Raw genomic sequence first — 22,599 nt, 5'->3', positions numbered from 1 at the left:
TGGCAATGGTCGCGGCAGATGCAGGCAAACCCTTTCTGGGGCCATCCGTGATCACAAAAAGTGAATCCGTCTTACGGAATGATTCCGTAGCTTTCAGGTATACCCTGATTGCCCGAACCACATCTAAGGAATGCAACGCATGTTCCCGATGATGCTTGGGCTGAGGACACAAGGAAGGTAGTACAATATCTTCATTCAGATGAAAATCTGAAACCACCTTGGGAAGAAAAGATGGTTTAGGATGAAGTACTACCTTATCCCTATGAATCACTAGGTATGGTGACTGGCATGATAATGCAGCCAGTTCTGACACCCTGCGAGCAGAAGTAATAGCCACCAAGAAGGCCACCTTCTGGGATAAAGTAAGCAAGGGAATCTCCCTGATGTTTTCAAAGGGAGGTTTCTGTAGAACCGACAAAACCAAATTAAGATCCCAGGGCGGTAAGGGCGCGCGGACTGGAGGAGCCAGGTGCCGCACCCCCTGGATGAAATTCCGCACCAAGGATTTGGTAGCTAAAGGCTTCTGAAAGAAGATTGCTAATGCTGAAACTTGACCCTTGATGGTGCTCAAGGCTAGCTTCTGCTCAACCCCTTGTTGCAAAAAGGCCAATATTCGAGTTACCGAATAGGTACGTGGAGGAAATCCTAAAGATTCGCACCACGCAATATAAGTCTTCCATGTGTGATAATAGACTTTGCTGGAAGTCGCTTTCCTTGCTTTAATAAGGGTAGGAATGACTGAAGCTGACAAACCTCTGTCCTTCAGTACTTGGGTCTCAATGGCCAGGCCATTAAACCCAGCGACTGTAAAGCATGATGGTAATTTGGTCCTTGAGACCACAGACACTCCCTGAGACGAAGTTCCCACGGAACGTCTACGACTAACATGTCCAAGTCGGCCAGGCCGGCTAGAGGAGGCCAGCCTAGAATTTCTAGGACCACTGGCGCTGACTGGATCTGAACCAGGCGTCCCTAGAGGTATCTGGCCCCGACCATCCGAGAAAGTCTGGTCGTTTTCTGTTCCCACACATTTATCAGATACCTGATAGTTATCAGGAAAGGTGATCTTTTCTGGTTGAACCTCAGGGACCGAAGTCACCCGACTAGAGGCTACTTGGCCTATCTGGTCAACCAGATCCGATTCCTGTGAGGTATCGGGACTAATCTTAGGAAAAGGTAAAGGAAAAGATCTATTCAGGGAACGGTAATTACCGCTTCCTGTAGTACTTAAATGTTGGAAGGGAAGAATCGCACCGGTAGTAGTGGTTGATGCTCGATCTAATGTCCTGAATACCGGTGAAAACGTCCCCCCACCCTGAAACCGGGTGGGGGCGCACCTTCAGGCTGTGTACTCCTTTGCTTCGGGTTTGGCTGGGTTGGTCCTTTGCTTGTCCGACCAGCCCTTCTTGAACCCTCCTGGAGGAGTCTTGCCTTTCCCGCTAGTACCAGCCAGGCGCCCTTTATGGGCGGTAAAGAAAGGTCCTCGCTTGTTGCGAGGTCCCTTAGCTTTAGCAGCCTGTGGCAAAAAAGTGCTCTTGCCCCCAGTGGCATCCTTAATGATTTCATCTAGGTTGGCCCCAAATAGACGATTCCCCTGAAAGGGGAGATTTGTCAAGGTCTTCTTGGAACCTAGGTCAGCTGACCAGCATTTTAACCACAGCACACGTCTGAGGATCACCGCTGTCTTAGATGCATGCCCTAATAAGGGAGTAGTGTCCAAGGCTGCGTCACAGATAAACTGTAGCCCTTGTATAATCTGTTCCATCAAATCAGATGTCTCCTGGGGAATATCTTTTCCCCTAAGATCTTGGCGTACCATTTTCGCCCATTCCGTAAGTGTCTGGGAAACTAGACCAATAACAATTACTGGTCTAAATGCTGACCCTATCAGAGAGAAGATGGTGCGGGACTCTGCTTCCATCTTTCGATCCACCGGATCCTTAAAGGACGAAGTGTCCTCCACTGGAATAACCGTGGCTTTATTCAGCCTGGCAATAGGCGGATCCACGACTGGTGGTACCGTCCATTTCTTAATGATGGATTCCTCAAACGGATAGCGTCTAGCAATACGCTTGGAAATAGTAAAGGTACGTTTAGAATGTTCCCATTCTCCTTTAATCTGATTACCGAAACATTTAGGTACAGGAAAAGCCTTCATCGTCTTGATGGGCTTATTAGTACCAAAAGGAATCTCTGTTTCAGTTGCCTCTGCCGGTAAAGCCTCAAGTTTTAAGGTTTCCTGCACTGCCACAACTAGTGCGTCCACCAATGCTTCTTCCTGAATAATAGCAGGAGAAGAAGCGTCCTCCTCACTGTCTGAGGGGGCTTTACCTGGGATAACAGCCCTTGCAGAGGAACCTGCAACTGCCGTGACCACCTCTGAATCTGAGTCAGAGGTGTCAGATGGTATAGGGGTAGGCGGGGGTCGCTTCCTTGACCCCCGTCCCTGACAGGCCGCCTCCACCCGAGCCACCATAGACTCCAAAATTGCTGTAAATGACTCTATACTCTGTGCACCAGCGGGTCCCGTGGCCCCCTCGAGGGAAACAGGTGGGGGAATATGTGTGGCAGGGTCCATGATAACTCCAGTTACTTCCTGGATAATATAATTCAAAATAAAACTTTTTTTTTTTTTTTTTTTTTTTCGACCCCCAGCGCCACAAAAGCCCCTTAGTGTTACCTGCTAGGGATCCCTATCGATCGAGAGAGAGAGAGAGATAGACCCCCAGGCTCACCACTTGATGCTCAGAGTTTAACTGCAACAGGTTACAGCGCTGTCTAACAAACAGGAAGTCTTTTGGCTGGCTGCCCAGGAAGAAAGGAGGCGGCTCCGCCCCTCTGTACGCCTTTCGGCGCCTCCCCCAAGCTCCACGAGGTGTTTGGATCACCTCAAACATGGCCGCCCCCATGCTGGAGACACGAGGCTCCGCCAAAATGGCGGCTCGTGCGATCCAGCAAAAAAAATGGCGGCGGCCCGTACTGAATAGCGGTGTGCTCCAGGGCACACAACACTCTCACTGCATGGGGATATGGCGTGGTTGGCGGTACCGGCCCTGGCGGACCGCATGGCCGTTCGGGAGGCCTGCTAATAGCTGGAGATCTGATTAGGAAGGCAGTCTACATGTCCGTGGCTTCTGACTGGTAGGTAGCTTATTCTTAACCCATAAGATTCCCAGAATGCCACAGATTACATCTTTAAGACATGTATACAATTAGATTGTTAGCTCCCAAACCAAGCCTCCTGGCTTTTTTGCACACATAAAATCACACTCAAAATAGGAGGATCTGTGTCATGTTGTAGGATAGAAAGGGACTCTATCTTACCATACAGAGAGGGGCCCGCGTTCACCACAACACCCGTCAGGGGGAACATACTACTCACCATACCGGAACCAGGCGGGCACCAACTCCTGACAGTACCCCTCTCCACCGGGGCGGGAGGGCTGTCGACCGATACGGACGCCGTGACTCATGGTCTTTGGCGTTTCGGCAAGACATTTAACTCGCGTGGACAGTCCTTTAATGGGACTTTGTCGCGGCCGACCCAGCGCGGAGCTATGGCCTGCACGCGCTCGTAGGCTGAACTGGGGTGACCACCGGATCTCAACATCCAGCCCGTCGCCCAGTTCAGCTTTCTTGCTTGAAGATCTCACAGGAACACTGGAGAAAAAAGCTGTCTAAAAAAAAATCCTTTAAGAAAAAATTCTTGCCAGGACCTAAGATCCCAGCAAGGTGTCTAGGTCCTTACTCCTAACTAGACAGAAAATAACTGATTTGCTGAGGCAGAGAGAGAGAGGATATACCCTCTGGGACTGCCCCTAGGGTGTGGCCAGAGCTTTTTAATTTCCTGTCTAGTCCTGCTCCTGCGGAGGTAACATAACCCGAAGGTGGTGTATCACCGAGGACTACGTCTGTCGATGAGCGCTAGAGAAATGTTTTTTTTTTTCATTTTTCACAGGCACTCTGGTGGAGGGATCTCCAAAACCCCTCTTCTGAACTTAAAAGCATTTAAACGCCAAGTTTGGCTGTTTTGAATGCTCGCATTGTTTTTAATTTGCCGCCACGTACCCGGAAGTGATGTCATGACATCACTTCCGTTTTTTTTTACATGGAGACCTGATCAGAGCCGAATGCGGCTTTGATATGGTCTTCTCTTCACCGGTAGTGCAGGCAGGATGCTGGGGTCTCCCGGTGGGAGGGGAGAATCGGACGAGCAGCGGAAGGCGATGAAAGGGGGGGTGAGACGTCCCCTCCCACTCCGTGTTATGACAGCCGAGCGGCTTCTCAGCCGCATCAGTTATCACTACAAGACACCTGTCGGCTATGGACGCCGGTACCGGGGTTATGCCTCTAGCTGCAGGCATCACTCCGGTACAGCACTTTCACAAAATATCAGCAATATCGGTAACCTCAGGGGCCGATTCCAATGTATCGGGGAAATATCGGCATTTCTGATATTCGGTCGATCCCTAGTAAAAACCCTGAAAACGTTTCCAAGTTGGAACCGGGACAATCAACCCTTGAAGGAACTAGTTTTGTACAACCTTAAACAGGTTCTGTAAGCAGTCTGGGACAGGCGCAAGTTAGAAGGAAAAACCATTGCCGGGGGACAAGAGCAAAACCGGATATTGTAGCCAGACCGAATGACATTGTGGACCCACTTGTCTTGAACTAGAGAAGTCCACGGGTCCGGAAACCAGCGAAGACTTCCCCCCACGGGTCAGGGTGCATCTTAATGCTGAAGGAGCCTTGTCCATGGGTTTTGAGAAGCATGATCTTGGCTTGCCAGACCAGGTTTGTTTGGATCCTCCTTAAGAGACCCTGAAAGGCTTCGAGCCCTTGTCAGTCGACCCAGAGGGATGAAAAAATCGTATGAGCTAAGAAGGAGGGCCCATGTCTACGATGAGGTTCCTTGCCCTTAGTAGCCTGCGGAGAAAAATACTCTTCCCCCTGTGAGACCTTTAATGAGGTCTTTCAGGGTAGCTCCAAACAGGCAATCTCCATGGAAAAGAAGATCATTCAAGGCCTTTTTTTCAGTCTGATCCGCAGACCAGCCAAAAGACACGCTGAAGGACCACTGCTAAAACAGAAAGCCAAGCCATCAGGGGAGCCGCATCCAAAGAGGCATCACAGATAAACTGCAGCCCCTGGACCAGCTGGTCCGCCAGCTTGACAAAGGCAGGGGGGGAGCTGTTCCCCCCTCCAGATCACGGCGTAAGAGCTTAGCCCACTCGGTCAGAGTTTGCGAAACTAGGACAAAGGTGAATACCAGCCTCATTGCCGAACCAGTCAGAGTGTAAATATGGTGGGCCACAGCCTCCGCCTTCTGGTCAGCCGGATCCTTAAAGGCCGGGGACTCTTCAACCGGAATCATGGCTGCCTTGTTTAACCTGGAAACCAGAGGGTCCACCACTGGTTGCACAGTCCACTTCTTAAGAAGGGACTCCTCGTAGGGGTAACGCCTAGTAAAGACATTAGGGACCCTAGAAACAATTCTGTCAAAAAAGGCAGGGAAAGGAAACACTTTTGATGCTCTGAATGCTTGCGAGTGCCAAAGGGTACCTGCGCCTCTGCCCAAGCTTCAGGTGCATCCTCCATCTTCAGGGTCTCACGCACAGATACAATCAGTGCATCCACCAGTGCCTTTTCGTGCGTGGTCACAGACGTGGAGGAATCATCCTCACTATCAGAGGATTCCAGGCGTGTGGTTGCAGGCCCAGCAGGGTGACCTACGTCTGCGGAGGCTGAATCAGATTCAGGATCTGATGAGACAGATGAGGCAGGGGAAGGCGGGAGGCACTTTTTGCTAGCCCGTCACCCAATGTCAGACCCTACACTGATGCAGTGGGTCCTGGGTTCCTTCTGGTGCATGTGGTGAGATTATGCAGCCAGTTGATACCATTAAATGGCTTCCACGCTCGCCTGTTCTAAATCCAATAGAACACCTCTGGGACATTATGTTTGTCCATCAAACACTGCTAGGTTGCACCTCCATCTGTTCAGGAGCTCAGTGATGCCCTGGTCCAGATCTGGGAAGAAAATACCCCAGGACACCATCTGTTGTCTCATTAGGAGCATGCCCAGACGCTGTCAAGAATTAGCAGTACCATTTTGAGTTTCTGCAATGAAATATCAGCAAAATGGACTAGCCTGCTGCATCAGTTTTTTACTTTGATTGTTGGAGTGTCTCCGAATTCAGATCTCTGCAGGTTGATAATTTTCATTTACATCAAACAATGTGGCATCCTTTCGATCCTAACACATTACCCAGTCCATATCAGTATAGCTATCCAGCATGATATTTTTCCCCATTGAGATCTGATGTGTTTTCAAAGTGTTCCTTTGAGCAGTGTATATGTATGTAATGTATATATCTATATATAGATATATATATTTTTTAAATCCTGCATGGGGGTTCCCAAATATATGGTCAATGAGGTCACCAGTGTGACCCTTCCCCTTTGTTTACTTAAGTAACACAAAGATGTCATAAGGCAAGCGATGGATTGGGTATTGGCGTTTTTTTTTCCCATGTGGGTCTGCAGCTGTCGTATCGTGAGTGATGTGGATCTGCATCACTGGGCGATGTGATTGACTATGGACATACATTGTGGGATTATTTTTAAAATGTTGAAATAAAAAAGACTTAAAAAAACTCAGAACAGTTTTTGACAACACTTTCTTGTGAATAAGTGAAGCGGTTTTACCTGGGGGCCCCCTTATTGGTAAATGGAGGTTCCAATGAGCCACACACAAACACGCACAACAGGGCAGGGTTATGGGGGAGAGGCCCTTGTCCTCATCAACATGGGGGCTAGATGCTTTGCCAGATTCCTCCCCTCCCTCACCCCCACGCAGAGGGCATGTGGCCTGGTATGGATCAGAAATTCTTGGCCTACTGGACTTTATGCTTGGAAAAGGGTCTGGTACGGGTTGGGCAGGCGGCCATAATGTCTTTTTGATGTGGGGACAACCTTAAAATCCATACCAGACTTAAAGAGCCTGGCAGTATTTGTGGGGGGACCCCCATGTGTGTGTTTTTTTTTCGTTTGGACGGGGTAATTTACTTACATTTAACTATCAGCTGGGAATCCCTGGCTAACAGCAGGGATAAGTCACTGGTTGTTAGGACGCAGGAGCATGCTGGCACTTTAACCAGCATCTGTGTATTAAGCAATCTCCTTCCCCTACAGAAAAATAAAAAAACGCACCAAAGTCACACTGCAAAAATTGAACTGAAAATCAGATAAACTTGCAGCTGCACTAATCGTGAACCTAACCTAAATCTGCCAGTCCAACACTAAACTTTCCACAGAGTAACAATGCTGCTTTCCAAAGGTTTATTCGATCCAGAATGCAGACAACAAGAATTGGTAAGCTGCAATATATTAGAGGTTTGTTTTAAGGTTTAATATTTAAATATACACTTTTATTTGTTTGTACTATCATACTTTCATGATTGTATTTTTAAGTCAAACATTGAGAATCAACATCCTGGCTAAAGGACTACAGTCACACGTAATGCCCTGCACATGAGCATTCAGATAGGATGTATTTGACACTGCTGTGAATCTAACAAATGGCCATGCTGATTGGAGGAACGAGCACCACATCAAGATGAACTAATCAATAAACCATTGCTCTTTTATTATTCAGCAAATGTCAGTATGTGCAACAAATTTATGTGCCTGTTGGAAACCAATACATTAATTTATTGCACCACGTCATAGTAGGGGACGTTAGTGAGGCCATAGTGTCAAACATTCATTCAAAGGCCATCATTTACGGTTAACGCTAAACTGATAACCTTTAAATGTTTTAAAGCCTCATCTATGGCAAAATCTAGGTACCATAGTTGCTCACCATTTCATAGGCACACACAATTTAGAGTAAGATAAAAAGTGGGTATTATATTGTGTTTTTGTGCACTAGATTTCATTTTAGTGCATTTTTTTCCCTAAAAATATGCTTTTTGTAAACACCTGCATAAATCATGCAATCCCACAGCACTCATGCTACTGAAAAAAATTGTAGCTGCCACCATTTTCTTCTCCGGGGCCCTAATTTCAGTAAATATACTGCATAATGTTTGTGGGTTCTAATAAATCTTTTTTTTTTAGCAAAAAATCCTGATTTTATGGTGTGTGAAAAATTTTAAATTTCCCTGGACAAAGTGGTTAAAGTATTTGACAGTAGAATCCACAATTCCAAAAAACAAATGCTGCTCTGGCTTGAGCCTTTTTATACAGTTGTGCTACATAATATTAAAATAAAATATATATTTTGTTAGCAGGTCATTCTGTAAGAGGGAAATATGTATAATTTCTCACCAAGGTTGGCATACATGACGAAAAGGTTGAAGTACTGCTGTAGATGACGACCATGCTCAGACACTTCTCTTCTAAGAAGGTTAAGTACAGCTCTCAGCAACTGGTCACTCAGACTTAAATTATCATAAGCCTAGAAGAGAAACAATCAATGCTTTTACAACATAAAATCTATTTTATATAGCAAGTATTATAAAAGATAAAACCCATAATTGTACATTTAAAATAATGTACCTGACTCGATGGTCCAGGAGAAGCAAAGGGTAAGGTGCAAGGGCCATCTTGTAAAGAAAAGTGTGCAATAAATACTACAAGTTTTGAAAAAGCTCCTCTGACTTCAGCACTAGGACACTCCAAAAGATACTCAGAAAAACGATTTGGATAAGCAAACAGGACACCATGTGCGAACCAGTAGCGGACATTCTTGCTATGACGGAGTAGGATGCATAATGCATCATACCTATGATGAAGAAAGAAAACAATTACATTATAATAACAATTAGCATTTTGTATTCAGACAAAACATTTCAAACCTATAATAGTACAATCAATGTAACTAAATTGTTAGTACTGCAAAAACACCTAATTAGCAAGCTGTAACGACCATAAAAATATTTAACGTGAGCATAACTGAATTGTTTTTTCCTTTATTTCCCTTTGCTAAGCCCTGAAGCATTAGTTTTGATTTTTACACCAAATAGGTAATTTTATATTATAATAATGTTAGAGAATATACTGCATGTACTGTATGTAAACACGTATCATGTTTAACAAAACGTTCAACATCCACCAGCAGTCAGGTAAAAATAAATAATTTCTTAACAACTCACACAAGCTAAAAAGTGCCTGGATTTTCCAAATATAGGTCCAAAAATAATAATTTTTTCCTTAAAGGCCAAGTAAATTCTTGTGTTAAAATGCACTACCACAGGTGATCTTGGATGCCCATTGCGTAAGATGTGCTCCCAGCATCACTAAACAAACACTCCTGCTCTGCCTCTCCTGTCTCAGCAGCACTGAAATCAGCCACTACCGTGACAGGTGGAGAACTGTGCCTGTGCAGGCCTTGAAAGAAGGACAGCACAAAAGAAGTGTTTGTTAACCAGTTCCCACCCAGCCTATAACAAAATGACAGCTGGGTGGGTCCTCTGATCGATTTGGGTGAAGGTTACATGAGGTCCTCCCGGAAAGGGCCACGCAGTAGCGCAATCTTTCACCAGCTGCGTCCACCGAACACAACCAATGACTGATCAGTGCACCGGCTCACTGCTGGTACAATGTGACACAGAAGGTCAATTGACAAGTTGTAAAAATGGAGAACTTCCTTTCATGCCATCCATTGCGTACAATAGGGTTACTATCTGCGATTGGTCAGTGTGATCACATGGTACAGACAGGTCAAATCACAGCCCATCTGTACCATGTGATTAGCTCTGGCCAATCACCGCTAATCAAAACAAACCAAATCAAACTATTCAGTTTCATTCAGTAAAATGCTTGCTTATAGCAATGTAATGCCCTTTCAGTCTTTTTTTTCATTTATTTAGAAAAAAGTAAAAAACCCAGTGGTGATTAAAAAAAAAAAAAATGCCAAAAGAAATCTCTAGTTGCGTGAACAAAATGATAAAAATTTAGATTGGGTACAGTGTTGCATGACCCCACAATTGCCATTCGAAGTGACAATGCTGGAAGCTGGAATTTGGCCCAGGGCAGGAAAGGGGCAAAAGTGCCCTGTATTGAGGTGGTTAATGACGTTGCCAAAGTTTGAAGTCTGGTCCCTCTGGATCAAACATTTATCCAAGGACTTTTGTCAATACTGACCATCCAATTACCCTTGTTTGACAGCTAGGCCATTAAGTTGCTCACACCCACACCTGAGGGGCCTTTATCCCCCTCTATCTTTCACCTACTTTGTCCCCTAATGCCTCGTTTCCACTGAGCGGAACGGTTCGGGTCGGTACAGTTTGGAAGGGTTAGAATGGTCCGGTCTATTTAGGTGAGCGTTTCCACTGCAAGTCGGGCCACCAGGGACCATGCGGGGTTTACACCAAATGAGGTGTTTGTTTTGCTCTTTCATTTGACGTGAGCATTGATGGTTTCCTGTCCGCCAATCAGAGGACTCTATCGTGTGACGCCAGTAGCTCCGCCCTAACCGTACCGTACCATTTCCTATGGCCCTACATCTGAAGCAGGACCAGGAATGGTGCGGTTTGGTTCGGTTGTATGGGCCACTTTCATAATGGAAACACTCAAATTAGCGTACCGTACCGAACCGACCCGAACCGATCCGCTCAGTGGAAACGAGGCATAAGTGTGCCTCACTCTTCTGCTCCTAGGAGTGCACCCAATGTACAGAGCATCCCAGATCATAGGCAGAACGATGTGTTTTTCAGCAAGGCTGTGTTTAAGCCACATCGAGGCTACAGGTATGGCATTTACACTTACAATTTTAAAGCTACACAGTTTTTAAAAGTACTGGGGCCCACTGACAGCATAGTGCATCCTGTTACAAAAGCTAAATTAGTCTTTAAATTTAGGCCTCATGCACACTGGACATGATCAAAACACCATTAGAAAGCTGTAGAAAGAGTTTTTCAGCTTTTTTGCAGTAGTGTTTTTCAGCTGTAGCGTTTTTTAGTTTTTTAGCAAAACTATACTCCCACAAAAGCTTATGGCTCAAAAATGCCAGAAAAAATCAGAATAGCCACGTTAAAGCATTTTACAGCTGAAAAACTCCTCTCAAAACCCACTAGTTCTGGGTTTATTTCCTGCCAGAACACACCACAGCCAAAAACTGCTGATTACAGCCGATGTGTGCATGGACATATAGGATAACATGCTGGGGAGTTCACTGGCAGCAGAAAAAAAAACATCTGAAGCCAAAAACAGCAGCTGTAAAAACATCCAGTGTGCCTGAGGCCTTAAAGTTTACCAGTGCTATGCACATGCAGGTTAAAGCAACAGGTTTGTGTAAAAGACACTTTACCCAAGTAACCACACTGGATACACACTATACAATTTTCTTTAGATTTTTTTCTTTAGACTTACCAAAACCATATAATTAGACCTAAACACTTTCAATTTGTATGCAATCTTGCACTACATACCGTAGTTGAAGGTAAATCTAAAGGAAATCTACCAACAAAAGTTGTATAGTGTGTATCCAGCCCACAGTGCCAAGTAATCTTTCCCAACTCTCGTGAGACAGGAGAAACATATGAACAAACACTAGCTGCGTCCCACGTGAGGAAGGCAGAGTGAATCATATACTCCACCATACCCAGACTTACCAGTTATTACTCTTCTGTAGTGGCTGAACAGAGGCAGAAAAGCAAAAGGAAAAGTTACGTGAACCTGTTTTGCAGATAGCCAGAGGGAATAAAAATTTCAGTCCTCTAGCAGTTTTTTTTAAACCGGTTCAGTACATGCACAGCTGAGAACAGTGGGTATTAACTAGAATGGCACATTTCAGATCAGAAATGTGTGCGTCAGATTCATGCATTTAACTGTATCAAAAAACACATCAATATACAGCAGCCCTTGTTCCATAAATATAACGGATAAACACACAGTAACAGATAAGTTCGCTATAAAGCAAAATTTTACCAGTCACTAGCAGGACCACGAACAACTTTCTTTGTATGAAATCCTGTGGTAAACAAGAATTTAGCAGCAAGCTGTATACTAATCATGGTTATTTCTTCTGGCTCAGGCATCAAATGTTCTTGTCCTGCACAAAAACAGAGAGAAGGTATTTTCTAAGCACAACCTTTCCCCAGATATGTAAGCAAGGTTACCCCCCAATAGAGGGCTTAAAATAGTCACTCCCTGTGCTTTCAAAAAGTGGATAATCCATCTTTGCAATACAAAAATAGGGGACAGGAGAGTGCATGGTGGGTTTTGGTAAAAATAATAGCCATTATTACATTTTTTTCTAAATTAAAATTATATATATATATATATATATATATATATATATATATATATATATATATATATATATATATATATATATATATATATATTATATAGCCTAATTTCCGTTCAGCCCCCACCCCCCCATTTTTTTTTTCGGAGTGGGGAAGATTTACAGCGGTTTTGTTTACTTTTTAAGGTTACCCTTCACTTTGTCACAGTGCCAAGAAATGGGGGGAAATATGCAAGAGGGACACACAGCAATACAAAGAAAATGCATCAGCAGAAGCAGTTTCCCAACTTTATTTGCTCATCAGTATAGCTTTATACGTTTCATTTATAATGTACAGCTTTATTCCTTATTGTGCCTGCTTTACAGCTCGCATGTATTGTTTCGTTATTCCTCATTAAAGTCACTCAATCTTTAAGAAAAAAAACTAATAAACCAACACATAAAAAGAAAAACAAAATGTAATTTTTAAATTTGTTGCATTCAGGCCTGCAGAATATTGCAACCTCAATCAGTGCATAGTGAGTGCAATGCACAGGCTAATGCAGACTCTTCTATAGTTCCAGGTTCATATTGAACAACAAACCTACTGTTACGGTGCTAAAGGAAGTAACAATCTACAAGTGAAGTTCAAAAGAACAAAAAAGATACCGCATAGGGGGAAAAAAACAAAACACACACCCACAATAAGGGTAAACAGGGGTCTTAGGCTGGCCATACATTATATAATTTTCTTGAAATTTACTTTTAACTATGTAGTACAAATGCCTGCCTAATTGGATACAAGTGAAAGTGTTGTTTAGCTTTGATCTCATATTATGTGGTTTGTGGTTAATCTAATAAAAAATTGTACAAGAAAATTGTACATATATGGCCAGCCTTGCTGAGGTTGGAGTTTGGGGAATGTGATCATGTTTCATCCTAAACATTGGTGTTACACGAAATATGATCACAAACATAGCTTTAAGGGCCAGTTGACACCACACGCAGACCAGTGCGTTTTTTTTCTGCAGCAAAAACGCATTGAAAGTAGGTTATATAGTTTTTAATGGCATATTTCACACCAGTGCTTGCAGTTCTTCCAGTGCGTTCCAGTAAAAAAAAAAAGGAAGAAAAAAAAGTGTAGAACATGCTACATTTTTCCTGCACTGGAACGCTGTAAAATGCATTAAAAACATACTGGAGTGCACCTAAATGCACCAAAAATGCACTAAAACATGTCCTTATTTAACCACTTCAATACAGTGCACTTTCACCCTCTTCCTGCCCAGGCCATTTTTCAGCACTGTCACACTTTGAATCCATATGAATCTTTTTCACACAAAAGAGCTTTCTTATGGTGGTATTTAATCATGGCTGGGTTTTTTATTTCTTACCAAAAAAAAAAAGACAGAAAATTTTGAAAAAAAAAAAAAAAAAAAAAAAAATTTTTATTTTTTGAGAGTTAATCTTGAAAATAAGTAATTTTTCTCATTACCTGATGTGCGCTGATGAGGCGGCACTGATGAGGTTGCACTTATGGGCACTGATGAGGACGTACTAATATGCCGCACTGATAGGTGGCACTTATGAGTGCCCTGATTACCTATCCTAGGCTCCCTTTGAGGAGGAGCAGCTGATCGGCTCTCCTCGCCAAACACTCTGACTGTGTGAGGCGAGGAGAGCCGATAAACGGCACTTCCATATATATTTACATGTGACTGGCTGTGATTGGACAAAGCGGATCACATTGGTAAAGAGCCATGTCCATTGGCTCTTTACCAAGATCAGGGTCGTGACATGTCCTAGCAACACAGCGCGACCACGATCGCCGCACTGCGCACCCCCGGGGCGCGCAAGAGAGGCCGTTCTGGTGTGCTGTCATATGACGGCGTCCCTGAATGAGAGCCGCACTGCTCCGCCATCATTTGACAGTGGGCGGGCAGGAAGTAAAGATAAAAAAAAAAAAAAAAAAAAAAAAAAGGAGGCAAACAAAATGCACTGGACTGCATCAAAAATGAACCATAACGCGTTAAAAACGCATCATAAATGCACATGCAAAAAAGCATCTAGAATGCATCTGAACTGCATTTCTATGGTATGAACTGGCCCTCAAATCTGTGTGCTTTCCCAATATAGGATATGCAGCCATGGTCCCAGTATTGGAATGGCCGTAATTACGGTTTCCTTTAGACTCCAGGACCACAACTGCAGTGTAAATATTGCTCTGTCAGGGCAGCCCTGGCAGAAAGGAAAATCTACAGCCTGCACTAAGGTTTGTAAAAACTGAATAAAACTGTGGGGGAAGAAATCAACAAAGATTGCCTTCTAACCCTAGGGCTCTTTTTTGAATTCGCTTAAAAATGAAAATCCATTTCTCTAATGTTCGTTGACTGACAAAGCTCCTGATATTCATAACCATTGGGTTATACTGCCTCTACAGGAGTAGGACACTAGGCAGAAACAAATTCTGGCTACACCCATGAGCAGTCCCAGGGGGTATACTCCCTCTCACTGCTATAGCCACTCAGTTTTGTAACAAGCAGTGTCAGGAGAATTATAGCTCCACAGAGGGGTGGGTGCTGTGTTAATCAAAGAACATCAGAGAAATGGATTTTATGGCAAGTCCCATTTTCTCTTTTGTTCACTGACAGAGAGCTCCTGATTCTTCTTAACCACTGGGACATCCCAAAGCAGTGTTAAACATGAGGGGTGGGAACAACAAAAAAAAAATTCAAGGATAAACATTAGCCAACAAGGCAACAGGAGCTCAAACACACCCTCAAAGAATACCAGGTCCTCTAAACAGCAGCCTGCAAAACCTTGCAGACAAAAGAAGCATCTGCAGATGCCAACAAATCCACTTTATAAAACTTTGTAAAAATGTGCACCGACGACCAAATGACCGCCTTGCAAACCTGCGTCACTGACGCCGGACGACAAAGCCCAGGAGGCACTAAGCGCCCTAGTAAATTGCGCATTGACCGGGAAAGGAGGAACCTGACCCCTGATGGAATGGACCTGAACCACGCCTATCTGATCCATTTGGAAATGGTCACAGAGGAAGCGGACAACCATTTTTGAGGTTCATCCGTGAGCACAGAGTGAGACTTCCTGAAAGACTATGGAGCTGCCAGGTACAGCCTAATTGCCTGGACCACATCCAAGGCATGCAAGGCAATTTCCTTTAAATGTTTAGGCCTGGTATACAGGGAAGGCAACACAATGTTTTCATTCAAATGAAAATCAGAGACAACCTTTGGAAGGGACGACGGACAGGGGCAAAGAACCACCTTATCCCTGTGAATCACCAGGTAAAGGAAACTACAGGATAACGCCGCCAGTTCCGACACCCTGCGCGCAGAGGTGATAGTCACTAAAAAGGCCACCTTCTGGGACAGCGTAAGCAGGGGAATCTCCCGAATACTTTCAAAGGGAGGCTTCTGTAGAGTTGAAAGGACCAAATTAAGATCCCAAGGCGGGAACAGAGCCCGCACTGGAGGAACCAAATGTCAGGCACCCTGAAGAAAGGTACGCACCAGGGAGAGTGTGGCCAAAGGCTATTGGAAGAAGACCGCCAAAGCCGACACCTGGCCCTTAATGGTACTCTCAAGGCCAATTTCTGTTCAACCCCCCGTTGAAGGAAGGTCAAGATCTGAGCCACCGAGAAGGAGCGGGGAAGAACCCCAAGAGACTCTGACCACGCAATGTACGTCTTCCACGTACGATAGTAGATCTTCCTAGAGGTAGATTTCCTAGCTTTCAACAGTGTAGGAATCACTGACTCAGGTAAACCCCTTTCCTTCAGCACCTGGCGTTCCAACAGCCAAGCCATCAAAGCTAGCGCGACTGCAGAGCAGGATGGAAGATTGGTCCTTGGGACAGTAGATCCTCCCTCAGAGGAAGCTGCCAAGTAGAGTCGGTGACTAGCCGCACCAGATCGCAGAGAGATAGAGAAAACACTGGTGACATCCTTGATATCGATAGAGGTGAGGAAATCCCAGACAGCGAAGCCACCATTGTTCAAATGGATTCCATTTTTAACCCACACAACGCAGTTTAGCGCCTTGAGGTCCAGAATTGGACGCACTTTGCCTTCCTTCCAGGGAACTGTGAACAGGTTTCAGTAAAAACCCTGAAAACGTTCCCAAGTCGGAACTGGGACAATCACGCCTTGAAGAAACAGGTCTTGTAACGCCCCAAACAGGCCCTGTAAGCAGTCTAGGGAAAGGCACAAGTTGGAAGGAAAAACCCTTGCAGGAGCCTTGTCCATGGGTCTGGAAAAGCCTGATCTTGGCTTGCCAGACCAGGTTAATTTTGGATTCTCCTCAAGAGGCCCTGAAAGGCTTTGGGCCCTTGTCTATCGACCCTGAGGGACAAAAATAAAAATTATGAGCCGAGAAGGAGGGCCCACGTCTACGACAAGGTTCCTTGCCCTTAGTAGCCTGCTGAAGAAAAGTACTCTTCCCCCCTGTGAGACCTTTAATGAGGTCTTTCAGGGTAGCTCCAAACAGGCGATCTCCGTGGAAAGGAAGATCAGTCAAGGCCTTTTTTTCAGTCTGACCCGCAGACCAGCACTTGAGCCAAAAGACACGCTAAAGGACCACTGCCAAAACAGAAAGGCAAGCCCACCAGGGGAGCCACATCCAAAGATAAACTGCAGTCCCTGGACCAGCTGGTCCGGCAGCTCGGCAAAGGCAGGGGGGAGCTGTTCCCCCTCCAGGTCACGGCGTAAGAGCTTAGCCCACTTGGTCAGAGTTTGCGACACTAGGGCAATGGTGAATACCAGCCAGAGTGTAAATATGCCTCCGCCTTCTGGTTAGCCGGATCCTCAAAGGCCGGGAACTCTTCAACTGGAATCATGGTTGCCTTGTTTAATCTGGAAACCGGAGGGTCCACCACCTGTGGCACAGTGCACTTCTGTGCGCTTATGGACCCCCACAGGGGCACTTAAGTCATCCCCACTCTTTAGCGACAATTCAATCAAAGGGCATCTGTGTCTCCTTTGCAGCATCTGCTGCGCCTCCATCTTTAGGGTCTCACGTACAGATACAATCAGTGCATCCACCAGCGCCTTTTTGTGCATGGACGCAGACATGGAGGAATCATCCTCACTATCAGGATTCAAGGCGCGTGGTTGCAGACCCAGCAGTGTGACCCACGTCCGCGGCGGCCAAATTAGATTCAGGATCTGATGAGACATATAAGGGCAGGGGGGGCGCTTTTTGCTAGCCTGTTGCCCGCAAGCCACATCCACCCGGGACACAAGGAACTCCAGGACCGCCGTCCGTGCATGGATGGATGGTTGGGACCCGCAGCCTCAGAGAGGGGATCAGGTGGGGAAAACGTGCTTTGAAGACTCTATTTGTCACCAGGGGACCCCACAAAATGTAAAACAATGTTAAGGGACAATCCCCACAGTGCTGGCGGAACCACCCGGTCACCAGGAACAAAGCACCAAGCGATCCTCAGCACAGAAGGAAAGGACCCCACTATACTCCCCACCCACAGAAACAAGCACCTGCAGACACCAAGAGAGTCTGCACTACACAGACAGATATCAGAAGGTAAAGTAATCCAGGAGTCAGCAACCAGGGGATAAGGAGGGGCTCCCACCACCGAAATCACCACCCACAGGGCTCCACTGTCATGGCTGCAGCTATCTCCAATGGCAAACCACAAGAAAATGGCCACTGAATTATACAAACATACACTACACAAAACAACACAAACATGGAAGCCATGTATAGACACACACACCAGGTAAAACCCCCCTCTGCACAATCAATCGTCCGGTCTCCAGCGGCTCACCCCCTGGCCCCATCCCAGGAAAATGGCCAGACCACTCAAATAGCCCCAGCATGGGGGGAGGAGGCAGGATGAGGGACTTGGCAAGAGGGGGGTGCCTGCGGGAAAGAGGAAAACCCGGGGGTCCAACCGTCCCATGGAGAGGCCCACGTCCACCCCAAAACCCTCCAGGGGGAGAAGGGGGACAGCTATTCCCCATACCAGGAACCAGGCAGGCACCTCTACAGACAGAACCCCTCGCCATTAAAATGGGGGGCTGTCGGCTGGGAGGAACGCTGCGACTCGGGCCAAGACCCGGTCATACACGATCTCGCATGGGGTTTAACTCGCAGGCCAGTCCCTGTCCAGTGAGGCTATGTAGCGGCTGACCTTGCGCGGAGCTGAGATCTGCGTGCGCTTTCTGACCAGACTGGGGTGACCACTGGATCTAGATTATCCACCCCTTCGTCCAATAAGACAGTGGATTGTAGACCTCTCAGGAAAAAATCCAGGCGAAAAAAAAATTTTATCTAAAAAATTTTGCCAGGACCAAAGATACCAGCAAGGAAATAGGTTCTTACTCCTAAGTAGAAAAAAAAACTATAGCAGAGAGAGAGGGTGTATGCTCATGAGTGTAGCCAGAATTATTTTCTGCCAAGTGTCCTACTCCTGTAGGGGGCAGTATATTCCAAAGGTTATAAATATCAGTAGCTGTGTCCGTCAATGAATGAAAGAGAAAACAAGATTTTTGTACTCATTCTAAAATCTCTTACACCATCAAGGGATGCAGGACAACAGCAAGAAACACAACCCTGTGAGTAAGAGGGAAAAGGAGAATATTTCAGATAGGTTCAAAGGCATTTTTTTTTTAAATGCCAATAGAACCAAATTCAGGAAAAAGCCTCAGAGGGGAGCCACATTAGACACACTTCATAATGGTCTCAATCAACGAATCAGCAGTATAGAGTCAGCAGCTTCTATAACAAAATTGCAAGCATAGTGACCTGACCCTTGATGGTGCTGAGGGTCAAATGCTGGCCCACACCCATATGTAAAGCCTAGTACACAAGAATATCTGTCAAAATTTTTTTTTTTTGCAGTCTTATATCAAAAATGAAAAGGTTACTAAAGTTACAAAAATTTTCATATGATATAACACAACTTTGGAAGTGATGTAATGTATTCTTTTTCCTAGCATGCGCAGCCTTGGTCACTTGTTCTTTTTGGATGAATACTGTACTGAATAAATAAAAATAGTTTATTACGGCGTCGTACGAAAAAATTTGGTGCTTGTCCCTTCAGATAATTCTACATTAACTGTCATGATCGGCTCTCAAATCTGTGTACGATCGAACCTATTGGGCTTAATATTGTCACAATGCAGTTAGAGAAAACATTAAGAGTACAGGTCCCTTTACAACTGTCCCCTAAGAGCCAATTGCATACACAGCACTACTGTATGACTTGTAGGATAAGGATATAGTGTACAGTATACTTACTACAGAGCCATCAAGACATCCAAGACAGCAACAGATACGTAAAAGGAGTACAGGAAAACCCTATCCATATTTTAGGCTTCACCCAAATGGAATGCATACCTTCAGAGGGCTCTTAAGAATCTGGTTTTCATAGGAATACATAGGCAGGTCTATGAATTGATTCCTGTGCTGTATGATAAAGAGAATAGGTTTCCTCGCTTTAACTTGGTGAATGGGTGTGCGGGCCCAAAAATGGTCTCTTATAAGCGTACAGGGCAAAACCTTTCAAGCAGCCTTTGGTTAACGCTCTGAAAAAGATGGGCAGAGGGCCCACTGAATATGAGCTCATATGCCTGGTACAGGCATTAGCGCACACATTTTTATTTTGTTTTCAAGCTTTTACTTATAAATAACATGTGCAGAAATGAAAAATATGGTTTCTGTATATGCCTTCTCCTTCCCAGAATATAATTATGTTAGTTAAAATGAAACCCGATTCTTACAATGAAGTCCTTCTTTTAAAGCGGAAAGGTAACAACTTATCAGTAATACAAGTATGTCCTTTGCCATGCTGGCAGCTAGATCCTGAAGAAATCTTCACTGCAGAGATGCACTGTCCTCTGGCATAGCAATGGTTAATTGCTTTGGGCGAAGCTGCTGAAAAAAAGCTGCGCTGGGGACCCTCCCCTCCAATCATTGACACGTTCTTTCATTGTTTACACTGCCCGTTAAAGCTGACCACAGATGGATCCAAATTTGGCCAGTTCTGCAAGGACTGCTTGGCCATCTCCAATCGACTTCTGTTGAACAGGAATGTTGGGAAACTTTTGTTGATCAGCATCTGCAGCCAACTGGAGGAGTTAGACTGGCTGCTTACAACGTTTTAGTGTAAAGGATTCCTTTTTCCACCTCACTTGTGTGAATGTAGGAATCTTTTTTTTTTTTTTTTTAAACCCTACTGGCTGATGGGTGGGAAACGAGTAATCTATGGACACCTTTACAGGATCCATAAATGGGGGAGATCCTAAGGAGTCATAGGATCCTCGTCACCATTCAGAGATCCTGTTACAGGTAGTAGAAGAACCTCTCAATGGAGGAAGGGGAGGCCCCCAACTGGAGGAGGATGGGTCCCTGGCTGAAGGAGGGGGGGTGAGAGGGGGGACGGGTCCCCAGCTGGAGGAGGGAGGATGGGGGGGGGGGGACGGGTCCCCAGCTGGAGGATGGGGGGTCTCCGGCAGGAGGAGGATGGGGGGGACGGGTCCCTAGCAGGGGGAGGATGGGGGGGTCCCCAGCAGGAGGAGGATGGGGGGGGGGGGACGGGTCCCCAGCAGGAGGAGGATGGGGGGGACGGGTCCCCAGCAGGAGAAGGATGGGGGGGTCCCCAGCAGGAGGAGGATGGGGGAGGGGGGGGGGACAGGTCCCCGGCAGGAGGAGGATTGGGGGGGGGACAGGTCATAGGCAGGAGGAGGATGGGGGGGGCGGACAGGTCATCGGCAGGAGGAGGATGAGGGGACAGGACAGGTCCCCGGCAGGAGGAGGATGAGGGGACAGGACAGGTCCCCGGCAGGAGGAGGATGAGGGGACAGGACAGGTCCCCGGCAGGAGGAGGATGGGGGGACAGGACAGGTCCCGGCAGGAGGAGGATGGGGGGGGGGGGGAAACAGGTCCCCGGCAGGAAGAGGATGGGGGGGGGGGGGGAGACAGGTCCCCGACAGTAGGAGGATGGGGGGGGGGGGGGAGACAGGTCCCCGGATGGAGGAGAATGGGGGGAGGGGTCTTCGGCAGGAGGAGAAGGATGGGGGGATGGGTAAAATCACATTAAAAACACCCCATGTAATTTGACATTTTATCAATGTGACAGATACCCATCTAATAAATATATACACTATACAGCTGAAAGAATATAAAAACAAACCTGGAGGAGGATTCAGGTAGACACTGTTACATGTTAGTAACTTCTTTATAAACTGAAAATATTCTAAGCTGAATTGCATTCGGTTATGCATGAATTGCACATTTTGCTTTCGTACACTTCGCTCAATGGCTGATGGCATCTTGATCTGGTGGGGTTTTGATGTGATTGTAAGCTCATTTATATATTTGATCAGCTCGTTGTCTTTATCTAGAGTGTCCATGCGTTCATAAAAAAGAATATAGGCATTCCACCACCTCTTCTGACGCCGGTATGACATTCTTTTCATCATGTGGTCAAACACTTCACCCATGTACTCTCCACCAAAGCACTGGTTCTTCATTTCCTCGTCATCATCCATTTTGCATTCTGTTACATCCCCATCATCAAACTTATACCAGCGATTCTTTTCCCCATCTCCTCCATTTCTTTGGATGATGTAAGAATAGTAATGACCTCCACTGGCCTGCCCACTGTGCACCAACACCCCGACCAATCTGTATTTAGTGCTTCCAGTGGGTTCATTTTCAGTCTGTTCATTGGGAATGACCTGATTTTCAGGGTGCACATCATCTCCTTCTAACTTAGCTACACCAGCCACTGTATATGGCTCCATATCTAGCTCTCGCGGAAACTCAAAATAGTCATTGAACTTAATTGCACATTCCCTTTCCCAGTCATAGTCAAAGCGTTTCAGCTGGATGGCTAGAACAGGAGGCAGCTTCTTGATCAGCAAACGCTTCACTGTATCAACCTAAGACACATTCCAGAATTAGTATTATGTTAATTCAAAGTTGACTTTGTATTTTCTTTTATGAAAAAAAAAGCAATGTTTTAATAAATGGACCATATAAAAGCACAGTAAAAAACACAAACAGTCACTGAAAAAAAAAGCTAGCATAAAAATTTAACTGCCTAATTATGAAAATGCACTACTGAACAGTTTACATCACAAGCAAAACCTAAACCCGTGATTTAAAGCAGATTTTGCCTACAATTGAAAAGGAAAGACACAAAATCGAAAAATCATTAAAAAACACTAATCTGTGCTCATATACAACTGTGAAATCAGAGCCAAGTCTTTTGTGAAAGTCTTTTAAAGAAGAACTCCAGCTTTTCCTCCCCAAAACAACAGATGCATTGTGCATGTATATGAATCATAACCCCACTGTACGTTTGTGTGTAACTTAC

General features: G+C 45.5%; 1 protein-coding gene across 4 annotated transcripts in view; it reads right to left on the bottom strand.

The window, feature by feature from the left end:
• USP9X (ubiquitin specific peptidase 9 X-linked) overlaps window positions 1-22,599 on the bottom strand; it is a 593,271-nt gene that overhangs the window by 48,914 nt on the left and 521,758 nt on the right. For all 4 annotated transcript variants that reach the window (XM_082246987.1, XM_082246989.1, XM_082246990.1 and 1 more), the window contains exons 35-38: window positions 21,412-22,162; window positions 11,934-12,057; window positions 8,562-8,787; window positions 8,331-8,460 (exon numbers count right to left, since the gene is read on the bottom strand). In XM_082246987.1, the coding sequence (XP_082103113.1) occupies window positions 8,331-8,460; window positions 8,562-8,787; window positions 11,934-12,057; window positions 21,412-22,162 (1,231 nt within the window). The remainder of the gene's footprint in view (window positions 1-8,330; window positions 8,461-8,561; window positions 8,788-11,933; window positions 12,058-21,411; window positions 22,163-22,599) is intronic.

This window comes from Pelophylax lessonae, assembly GCF_965119305.1.
Source record: "Pelophylax lessonae genome assembly, chromosome: 2".
NCBI lineage: Eukaryota > Metazoa > Chordata > Amphibia > Anura > Ranidae > Pelophylax > Pelophylax lessonae.
Note: the sequence above shows the minus strand (reverse complement) of the source record. Positions and strands in the feature narration are given on the sequence as shown.